The sequence below is a fragment of the Engystomops pustulosus genome, chromosome 5, assembly GCF_040894005.1.
Source record: "Engystomops pustulosus chromosome 5, aEngPut4.maternal, whole genome shotgun sequence".
NCBI classification, from domain to species: Eukaryota; Metazoa; Chordata; class Amphibia; order Anura; family Leptodactylidae; genus Engystomops; species Engystomops pustulosus.
In genome coordinates, this window is record NC_092415.1 from 39,919,272 (window position 1) to 39,931,626 (window position 12,355).

General features: G+C 43.3%; 1 protein-coding gene across 1 annotated transcript in view; it reads left to right on the forward strand.

Annotated features, from left to right (window-relative positions):
- Positions 1 to 12,355, forward strand: part of JPH1 (junctophilin 1) — a 72,478-nt gene that overhangs the window by 41,622 nt on the left and 18,501 nt on the right. Inside the window, exon 3 of the mRNA XM_072151696.1 lies at positions 991 to 1,109. Coding sequence (XP_072007797.1) covers positions 991 to 1,109 — 119 coding nt within the window. The remainder of the gene's footprint in view (positions 1 to 990; positions 1,110 to 12,355) is intronic.

A 12,355-nucleotide genomic window follows, 5' to 3' on the forward strand; every position in this document is an offset into this window, starting at 1 on the left:
GGCTCCATAGGTGTTAATGGAGTCTGGAGCCCCTCAGGCTCATTAGCATACAGACTTTCATCCTGGTGCTAGATGTCCTTTAAACTACTGGCGTCCTCAGGTACAGTATGAAATGTCCTAGAATTCCCTCTTTTATATGAAATCTAACACCTACAGCCAAATCGCCTCACAAGTCATGTGTAAATGAGCAGAGATGAGTCATATTTTACATGAGATGGCTCAAATTTAGAGTCTGCAGGGAGAGTTCACCATTGGATACCCCTTCAGTTCCATAGTACCTAGAAACTTGCTACTGGTGTTTTATTAAAGATACAAATCTCATGTTTCAGATGATTGTCACCAGAGGCTTCTATTTTATCTGGGGCAAATATGACTCTTCTCTCCTCTACGAGGAGATTTTTTTTCATAGGTGAAAAAAAGGGTAAGATTTTGGACATTTCATCCCCTACCTGAGGACGCTGGTAGTTTTATGGAGTAAGATCTGGTGACAGACTTATATTAGGAAGGTATCAACTGTAGTATCTGCTTTACTATTGCTGCCCTTTCCTCAGACTAGACCATCAGTATCAGATTGACAGAATTATACAGCTCAGTAACGTTACACTGAGGATGGGAAAGGTTCTTCCAGCTCAGTCCTATGCCGTTATCTTCCAAATGTTTGGAAAGAGAAGGACTGGATGCACATCTCTCCACCAGGAATGGGATCTTCTGCTTTCTAGATTATCATTGTCTCCTCATTGCCCGGGCCCTCAGTCAGTAATGTACACATTAGGACCTCGGCACGGGACCTTCTTGTGTGACTTGTTAAGTGGTGGCGTGTTTGTTCACAAAGAAAACACAGGACAGATGTCCCAAGCGCGATACAAGAACAAACAGTTTGTTTTTCTCAACCTCTGACACCTGGCAAAGCTGCTGAAACCTGAGGAAAAAGTGTGCGTAATGTAACCCTTTCCACTGCTGTGGGTGTAACGCGTTTCTCCTCTGTTGTAGGACAGCACACGCTCGCGCAAAGGGAGATGCCGCCGACCAGGCTAGCCAAGCCGCACGCCAGGAATCCGACATCGCAAGGTCTGTGGCAAGAGAACTGTCACCGAGCTTCCATCAACCCGGTGAGTGTATTGTTTCTTTGTATTTTTTTTATATTTTATATCTATTACTAAGCGCCCATGTTAGAGCGGCACCATTTGAACTGCATGATAGTAGTCGGTGTTGGAGTACCATTTAAAAGGGGTTTCTGAAAAAATGTACTGTAGGAGAAAGCATGTCAATAGTAAATAGTATCTCCCGTATAAGTAGTGCAAGAATGACCGGCAAACCAAGAATAAAAACACAAGAATAATAGATTGTGGTGAAGTATGGCTGCAACGCTTTATTATCGAGTAATCCAATTTATTAGTAAACCCAGGAATTTAAAGGTGAGTCTGGTCCGGAGAACCAATCAAAAGAATACCTACAAACATTGACCTAGAAACAGCCATTTTATTTGCCCAGCTTGTAGCGAATCACAGATCACCTTGTCTTATCACTAGGCAGGCCTAGAAAAAGTGCGGGAAAACACAAATTTCAGATTTACCTCATAAGATACAATTACATCAACCTGAGGTAAAATTTTTTTGTAGCAGCCAGAAAACCATGGGGGACTGTGTCAGAAACAAAAGCAATGAGGGTACCATGACACTACCATGACACTAGGTTACCATCCCCTCACACACCATCCCCTCACACAATTAGTTCAATTAGTTCAGCCAAATATCCAATATGTGGGATCATCTATCATCTGGAGTTAGTGGAGGAATGAAAGCGGCCATAAAAGCCCAATGAATCATTTGTTAATTTAGGGCGAGGTACCCAGTGATTATGAGGATGGGGGTCAGCAAGTTACCCTCATTGGTCCACATTTACAAAGTGTTTGTGTTCATGCACAGCCGCAGCTCTATTTACTTCTATGGGTCTATGACAGTGACATAGAGGTCTGTAGGATGCTAGAAGCAAACATGGTAGTTGCATGTTAGACCTTTATTCTACCACTAAAGTTGTCCGAAAGGGGATCCATTAATCACATAGAGACCAAAAGATTTCCCCCTCTGACTGGTAAGCTAGTATGTAAAATAACGGATAGTAAAGGACTAAGTAGTAAACTAACTAGTAAAGGATTTATTTACAGGCAGTCCCCAGGTTACGTACAAGATAGTTTCCATAGGTTTGTACTTAAGTTGAATTTGTAGGTAAGTCAAAACTGTATATTTTATAATTGTAACTCCAGACGAAATTATTTTTTGCCCCAGTGACAATTGGAGTTTCAAAATTTTTGCTGTAATTGGACCAAGGATTATCAATAAAACTTCATTATAGACACCTTACAGCTGATCATTGCAGTCTGGGACTATATTAAAGCATCCAGAGAGATTCACCAGAGGTCACAGTGGGCAGAGATGTCCGTCTTTAACTAGGGGTCGTCTGTAAGTTAGCTGTTTTTAGGTAGGGGATTGTGTATTCAGTATCTAGGTGATAGATTGCTCTGCTTTGCATCACAGCTTCCATTAAATCTATACCATGGCAGCTTTTCCCAGTATATATGATAGACTTAGACTCGGTGCTCGTTTAGTGGAAAACCACTAGAGATTTTGTGAAAAATCCTAAATGATAAAGGTACAGGAACTTTTATTGGCCGTCTTTGTACACCGTAAATGACGGATTCAGAGTCGTCTTCTCAGCGCACAGATCTTGTTTACTATGTTATTGACATTTATAAACACTATTATTGTTAAATTGTCTCGTTATAGTCAAATGAAACTATAATTGAGATGGTTAAAGTTGGTACATAGTGATCGTGTATAAATAGCAGCTTTGGCAGGAATGATGAAGAATGCCTGGACCAAAAATAGCAGGTGATTTAAAGGGATATTCCCATCTGGTCATTTAAATTTAATTCATTTGTCATATGTAAACATTTCTTCAATTGGATGTTATTAAAAAAAATGTTCCTGTGTGAAGATAATTTCTCATAAATGTAGTCATGTTGTCCCTTAGAAACGAGATGGCTTCCTCGGATACGACCACCTCACAATTTGGCAGCAATGGCCAGAGATGCGCTATTAAGCCCTGCCTGACCTCCTGGATTCAGCAATCATTACCACAGGACGGCTGGGGGACCTGCAGTATCTCCCGAACATTTCATATACAAAAACTTTTTGTTTCTTTGTGCGATCCCTCCAGCAGAGGTGGCCGTATCTAGGGACACAGTCTTGTTTCTAAGGGACCATATGACTACATTAATGAGAAATTATCTACATACAGGTAAAAAAAAATTTCAATGACATCTAATTGAAGAAATGTTTACGTATAGCCGAATTATGAATCTGGATGTGAATGCCCAGACAAGAATACCCCTTTAACGTTGAGTCAAAGGTACCAACCGGTTACACATCTCACAGGCCAACACCTTTCCTCATCCTATATCTGTTCCACCCCCTGGGGATTGTATTGTGGTGCCCATTAGAACCATATTAGCATTATTAAATTTTTTTTAATAAATACTTTTCCTTTCATCATATAACTGGAATGGGACCACCCTTTCTGCACTTAAACGGACACACTCAGATCATAGACTAAGGGTCCGTATCCCGTATAGAAATTTGAATCAGAAAATCTAGTATGAAAGGAAGCAGAAAATGGTCCAATATTTAAAAATAGGCCATTTAAAGGGGTTGTCCACTTTCAGCAAATAATTGATATTGTTTGTGTAATGAAAAGTTTCTAATATTCAATTTGTTAATATACTTTCTGTATCAATTCCTTTCAGTTTTCTAGATCTGTTTGCTCCTTCTATAGAAAGCTTCTACTTTTACGAACATTGGATAGAAATGTGTCCATAGTCATGTGATGGATTCGCAGGTAAACAAGCTGTTAGTTTTCACAGATGGTAATCAGAGCCGTGTGATAATAACGGCTCATGCACCTGCATGTGCATCACACCGCCATGGACAGATTTCTATCCACTGAAAGTAAACATAGAAGCTTTTTACAGCATGACAGCAAGCAGAGATCTAGAAGACCGCAAGGAAAATTGTGTAACTTTTCATTACACAAACCACATCAATTATTTGTTGAAATTGGACAACCCCTTTAATGTGATATTCATTCATCACTTTATCCAATGTAAATGCTTAATTTTCTATAATTAAGCTTGTGACCAGATGTTAAATGAAGTTTTCAAGATATCCCCTGTTTAATCTGTATGTTAATGAGGCAGGTGTGTCCTCCGCGTAGAGCATTGCTATTCCTTGCTAAATCACTATCTTCTTCTACCAGTACCAACCCAGGTTTCTCACAAATTTCTTACTTGACTGACAGAGGGAAGTGCTCTGGATGGTCATAGCAGTGCACTGACTGCCTCATTAGCATATGGATTAAAATGGGAATTTCATTTTAAGGAGTTTAATAATAATAATTCTTTATATAGCACACACAGATTACGCAGCACTGCACTAAGCATGTCAAATTGCTTTGTGAGCCATGGGGCTCACAATCTAAACAACCTAACAGTATGTTTTTTTTGGAGCGTGGGAGGAAACCCACGCAAACACGGAGAGAACATACAAACTCTTTGCAGATGTTGACCTGAGTGGGATTCAGACCCAGCGCTGCAAGACAGAAGTGCTACTCAGTCAGCCACCGTGCCGCCATAGTTTTCCATAATATTCAATGAATATGCGCTGCTTCTGTATTACATTCTGGATTCTTCATGGTAGAATCCACACATATTTTTGGGCAGAAAATCCAGAGCATCTAGTAGGCAGTTTCCGCTGTGGCTTGTCATAGCAAATTTCACCTTCTTTAAATCTACAGATACTATTATCCCAGGATGAGGTAGGGGATCACTTAGCCTCAATCCATGCCGGCTCAAGTACGGTAATGTTGTCACACATGGGTAGTGTGTACAATACACATCAAGCTGTTGTCACTTCTCCTGTAACCTCACACTCCTTCCAACAGGAATGTGCCGCAGCAAATGTATGGAAAGTCCTGGGGGCATTGTAGGTTTTGGCTTTCTCTGGAACGTGTCCAGGTGTTTACTTTTGTGCCTGTGTCAGAATGTATCAGTAATGTCACGGGACCACACAACTATTAATATCTCCTCGGCAGGTTCACAAGTGCCATTCAGACTAACACTTCTGCCAACCAGCAAATCTGAAGCCTATATGCAGTACTGTGGTATCAAGCGGGTTAGAAACAGTGTATTCGTTTAAGCCACAAAATTATAGCTTTTGATATAATTTGATGGGAACCCGTCGGAAGGTTTTTCCATCCCATGCTGGATCTAACATCAACTAATGACCCTTCCTTTACCGCCCTAAACTTTCCCTGGCTCAAAATTCAAGTTAACTGCTTCCAAAATCAAAAACACAAACTTTGTTTCCGATTCCTATGCTGTGCCTGTACTCCTGGTTTTTGAGACTTATCTGGCTGGAAATTCTAGGGGTCACAGGACCCGCTTCAACCAATGAGTAGCCTCCACAGGCCCAAATAACGCACTTTGGTTCAAGGAAGTCACTCAAGCATCCCAATAGTGAGTAGTTTTAAAGCAGCCACACAGGATCGGGACCTGGGTAAGTGTGTGCTTTTTATTCGCACCCTGGGGGGTTTCCAAATTCTTGGGAATCAAACCTAACCAAATTAACCCAAGCCTAGTAGTTCACAAGGTCATCCCAGTGTAGGGCGGGTCAATCAGGCAGACGACCGGGTCAATCACACCTTGCATGACTACATAAAGCTGCTATCCGCCCCATGACTAGATACAGCACATTTGCATACACTGATCTAAGTTAATAAAAGTCTATATCTTGACTGTTCAGAAGCAGAAATAATCTTCTTATATTTGTTATCCATTGCCTCCTTCCTTCTAAAATCAACTTTTAAAATTATGCTAATGGATCATAAGGACTCTGGGGGCGTAACAAGAGAGCTATGAAGCTGCAGCACTGAGGGGCTCTGGAACACACCCAGCCCTTCTGGCTCATTAGCATTATTATAAAAGTTGATTTTAGAAGGAAGCCATGGTTAACAAATTTAAGAAGACTCCCATCATCACATGATAAGATCAGAGCCGCTCATTACGTTGAAGTTTATCAGCTTTTACGCTGCAGATTATTACATGGATTAGAGACATCTCTTCTCCTTCATGGCTGATATCACCATACAAAGGATCTTTGTTATCCGGATAATATGTCTCTTATCGAGAAAATTGCTGGAGTCTGTGCAGGATATAAAACCCTTGTTCATGACATACAATCCTCCAGTGTACTAGGTGTCACTGAAACAAGCCATGCTTACCATAATTGGCTTTAATGCTATACGCAGCGCTGGAAAGTACAGAAGGGCATTGAATATGATATTGTGTGAAGATTTTATTAATAACCGTTAATAGAATGTGACAGCTTGTAAGGTCACGGCGAGGAATTCATGCATGGCCAAACCACTTGTAAAATACTGCGCTTGTCACATATTGCTGTGGCTGCTGGGAAATCAATATCAATTATAGTGAGCCTTGTGTTACTTGTATCAGGACTATATAGGAGACATGTGGGGTCATAGTATTCTCATATTTAGTATCTACAGAACTTTCACAATCAAAAATACAATCTCAATTCTAAAACTGATAAATGTAAAACGATTGGCATCTTGAGAGCCAGAGGTTGTCCCAGCTTTTAGTGTTATCAATGTCCAAGATGCTGATCAGCAAGGGTCTAATCACTGGGATCGACACCGATCACAAGAACAGGGGACTGGTTCAGCATAATCTCTAGGGCAATCCGAGTAGACGTCTTACTGACACAAATAGGAGGTAAGTCTGCAGCCTTTGGCCTATTGATAGGTCATTGATGGTATAAGGCCAGAATAACCCTCTGAAGGAAATCTACCATCAAAATCAAGCATGTGTCATGTGTACTACCCTGTTTCCCCGAAAATAAGACAGTGTCTTATATAAATTTTTACTCCTCAAGAGGCACTAGGTCTTATTTTCAGGGGATGTCTTATTTTTCCATGAACAAGAATTTACATTTATCGTTAAACAAAAAATCTACTTCTCTAACATCCTTATGACTCTCCAAACTCTGAATTTCATGCTGTATTTATTGTGACTCCATTTCTATTAGAATCATTGCCCCCAGTCTCTCATGTTTAATAAAAGCACTTTCCATAAATGACCCTTCTTATCCTGGTGGCTGCTGGTGTCACATTTGCAGCACAACAACCAGTGATTTACTTCCATGAATTCTTCCCCACAACCTTCTGCAGCATCTAAAAGATCTACCAATACTCATGTATGGCGTGGGGGAAAACGCTGCAATGACTGCCGCTAGGTCTTATTTTCAGGGGGGGCCTTATATTTCTAAGCCGGGGCAAAATTGTACTAGGTCTTACTTTCAGGGGATGTCCTATTTTAGGGGAAACAGGGTAGGAGAATCTTCAGAAGCTAAATAAAAGTGTATATAAACCTGTACCCTGATAATCTAAGCACATTGTCAGCACACAGCATCTCATAACACAGAGGAATCTGGAAGCATCGGCTCAGCTAGTGCCTGCCCACACTGCTGAATCTTGCGCTGACCATCAAAGGACCAAAAACAGCAATAAAGTTAATTTTTAACCTCTTACTTTACAATTTATTTTAACTTATAGATCCAGACACCGTGACTGCAGTAATAAGCCATGAGGGGGGGACATTGCCAGAGCCCATCTGTGCTGTAGCTTCACAGGTCGTTACACTGCGTTACATTGACTTCTCATTCATTTTCAGGTTTTTGTTTTTTTTTAGGTAAGGTCTTCTGCTCCAATATGCTTGCACCTCATATCTTCTTATATCTTCAGTGTCTTTTTCCAGACTATTTTCCTTCAGTCAGGACAATGACACTTGTACTATGAGGTGTGAACATCCAAAATACAGCAGAGAAGCAGCTCCTGTCAGGGTTACAAAGTGTTTCGCCTAGCAGTATGGCAGAAAATATCTGACAGGTCATGTAAGGCGCGAAGTAAAAAACTGTAAATTTGAGGACATTTTTACATTTCATGTTCTGTTGTTTTGTTACTTGCTTTTGTTCACTAGAATGTAATTTATTAATAAGAATTGCAGATGAAGTAGAATTCTTTCTATGAGGCACTTGTATGGGGCATCCGATCACATTAAATGCTGATTAAAATGAATAATCGGAGTGGATACATCGCTGGCATGTCATTTCAGACATGATGAATGGCTTTGTAGAACCAGATACGCTTCAGCAACTTTCAGTGTTTCCGGAGGTATTGGTAAATATATAAACATTTGGTTCGTAATAATGTGATTCATATACAGTAGATCATTTCCCACATATGACACCTACATATAATGTAAATCTCTTTGGAGGACAACATAAGTGGAGAAACTAAAGTATTTAGTGTTTAATGAGGGGAGGACACAGGAGCCATTGCCACAGGTGATGAGAGGAGGACACAGGAGCCATGACTACAGGTAATGAGAGGAGGACACAGGAGCCATTACTACAGGTAATGAGGGGAGGACACAGGAGCCATTACTACAGGTAATGAGTGGAGGACAGAGGAGCCATTACTCCAGGTAATGAGTGGAGGACAGAGGAGCCATTACTACAGGTAATGAGAGGAGGACACAGGAGCCATTACTACAGGTAATGAGAGGAGGACAGAGGAGCCATTACTACAGGTAATGAGAGGAGGACACAGGAGCCATGACTACAGGTAATGAGAGGAGGACACAGGAGCCATTACTACAGGTAATGAGGGGAGGACACAGGAGCCATTACTACAGGTAATGAGTGGAGGACAGAGGAGCCATTACTCCAGGTAATGAGTGGAGGACAGAGGAGCCATTACTACAGGTAATGAGAGGAGGACACAGGAGCCATTACTACAGGTAATGAGAGGAGGACAGAGGAGCCATTACTACAGGTAATGAGAGGAGGACACAGGAGCCATTACTACAGGTAATGAGAGGAGGACACAGGAGCCATTACTACAGGTAATGAGGGGAGGACAGAGGAGCCATTACTACAGGTAATGAGAGGAGGACACAGGAGCCATTACTACAGGTAATGAGAGGAGGACACAGGAGCCATTACTACAGGTAATGAGAGGAGGACACAGGAGCCATTACTACAGGTAATGAGAGGAGGACACAGGAGCCATTACTACAGGTAATGAGGGGAGGACAGAGGAGCCATTACTACAGGTAATGAGGGGAGGACAGAGGAGCCATTACTACAGGTAATGAGAGGAGGACAGAGGAGCCATTACTACAGGTAATGAGAGGAGGACAGAGGAGCCATTACTACAGGTAATGAGGGGAGGACAGAGGAGCCATTACTACAGGTAATGAGAGGAGGACAGAGGAGCCATTACTACAGGTAATGAGAGGAGGACAGAGGAGCCATTACTACAGGTAATGAGAGGAGGACAGAGGAGCCATTACTACAGGTAATGAGAGGAGGACAGGGGAGCCATTACTACAGGTAATGAGAGGAGGACACAGGAGCCATTACTACAGGTAATGAGAGGAGGACAGAGGAGCCATTACTACAGGTAATGAGAGGAGGACACAGGAGCCATTACTACAGGTAATGAGAGGAGGACACAGGAGCCATTACTACAGGTAATGAGAGGAGGACACAGGAGCCATTACTACAGGTAATGAGGGGAGGACAGAGGAGCCATTACTACAGGTAATGAGGATAGGACAGAGGAGCCATTACTACAGGTAATGAGGATAGGACAGAGGAGCCATTACTACAGGTAATGAGAGGAGGACAGAGGAGCCATTACTACAGGTAATGAGGGGAGGACAGAGGAGCCATTACTACAGGTAATGAGGGGAGGACAGAGGAGCTATTACTACAGGTAGAGAGAGGAGGACACCGGAGCCATTACTACAGGTAATGAGAGGAGGACAGAGGAGCCATTACTACAGGTAATGAGGGGAGGACAGAGGAGCCATTACTACAGGTAATGAGTGGAGGACAGAGGAGCCATTACTACAGGTAATGAGAGGAGGACACAGGAGCCATTACTACAGGTAATGAGAGGAGGACACAGGAGCCATTACTACAGGTAATGAGAGGAGGACACAGGAGCCATTACTACAGGTAATGAGAGGAGGACAGAGGAGCCATTACTACAGGTAATGAGGGGAGGACAGAGGAGCCATTACTACAGGTAATGAGAGGAGGACAGAGGAGCCATTACTACAGGTAATGAGAGGAGGACAGAGGAGCCATTACTACAGGTAATGAGAGGAGGACAGAGGAGCCATTACTACAGGTAATGAGAGGAGGACAGGGGAGCCATTACTACAGGTAATGAGGGGAGGACAGAGGAGCCATTACTACAGGTAATGAGAGGAGGACACGGGAGCCATTACTACAGGTAATGAGAGGAGGACAGAGGAGCCATTACTACAGGTAATGAGAGGAGGACACAGGAGCCATTACTACAGGTAATGAGAGGAGGACACAGGAGCCATTACTACAGGTAATGAGAGGAGGACACAGGAGCCATTACTACAGGTAATGAGGGGAGGACACAGGAGCCATTACTACAGGTAATGAGGGGAGGACAGAGGAGCCATTACTACAGGTAATGAGGATAGGACAGAGGAGCCATTACTACAGGTAATGAGGGGAGGACAGAGGAGCCATTACTACAGGTAATGAGGGGAGGACAGAGGAGCTATTACTACAGGTAGAGAGAGGAGGACACCGGAGCCATTACTACAGGTAATGAGGGGAGGACAGAGGAGCCATTACTACAGGTAATGAGAGGAGGACACAGGAGCCATTACTACAGGTAATGAGAGGAGGACAGAGGAGCCATTACTACAGGTAATGAGAGGAGGACACAGGAGCCATTACTACAGGTAATGAGAGGAGGACACGGGAGCCATTACTACAGGTAATGAGAGGAGGACACAGGAGCCATTACTACAGGTAATGAGAGGAGGACAGAGGAGCCATTACTACAGGTAATGAGAGGAGGACAGAGGAGCCATTACTACAGGTAATGAGAGGAGGACAGAGGAGCCATTACTACAGGTAATGAGAGGAGGACAGAGGAGCCATTACTACAGGTAATGAGAGGAGGACAGAGGAGCCATTACTACAGGTAATGAGAGGAGGACAGGGGAGCCATTACTACAGGTAATGAGGGGAGGACAGAGGAGCCATTACTACAGGTAATGAGAGGAGGACAGAGGAGCCATTACTACAGGTAATGAGAGGAGGACAGAGGAGCCATTACTACAGGTAATGAGAGGAGGACACAGGAGCCATTACTACAGGTAATGAGAGGAGGACACAGGAGCCATTACTACAGGTAATGAGAGGAGGACACGGGAGCCATTACTACAGGTAATGAGGGGAGGACACGGGAGCCATTACTACAGGTAATGAGAGGAGGACAGAGGAGCCATTACTACAGGTAATGAGAGGAGGACACAGGAGCCATTACTACAGGTAATGAGAGGAGGACACAGGAGCCATTACTACAGGTAATGAGAGGAGGACACAGGAGCCATTACTACAGGTAATGAGGGGAGGACAGAGGAGCCATTACTACAGGTAATGAGGATAGGACAGAGGAGCCATTACTACAGGTAATGAGGGGAGGACAGAGGAGCCATTACTACAGGTAATGAGGGGAGGACAGAGGAGCCATTACTACAGGTAATGAGGGGAGGACAGAGGAGCTATTACTACAGGTAGAGAGAGGAGGACACCGGAGCCATTACTACAGGTAATGAGTGGAGGACAGAGGAGCCATTACTACAGGTAATGAGAGGAGGACACAGGAGCCATTACTACAGGTAATGAGGGGAGGACAGAGGAGCCATTACTACAGGTAATGAGGATAGGACAGAGGAGCCATTACTACAGGTAATGAGGGGAGGACAGAGGAGCCATTACTACAGGTAATGAGAGGAGGACAGAGGAGCCATTACTACAGGTAATGAGAGGAGGACAGAGGAGCCATTACTACAGGTAATGAGAGGAGGACAGGGGAGCCATTACTACAGGTAATGAGAGGAGGACACAGGAGCCATTACTACAGGTAATGAGAGGAGGACAGAGGAGCCATTACTACAGGTAATGAGAGGAGGACACAGGAGCCATTACTACAGGTAATGAGAGGAGGACACAGGAGCCATTACTACAGGTAATGAGAGGAGGACACAGGAGCCATTACTACAGGTAATGAGGGGAGGACAGAGGAGCCATTACTACAGGTAATGATAGGAGGACACAGGAGCCATTACTACAGGTAATGAGGGGAGGACACAGGAGCCATTACT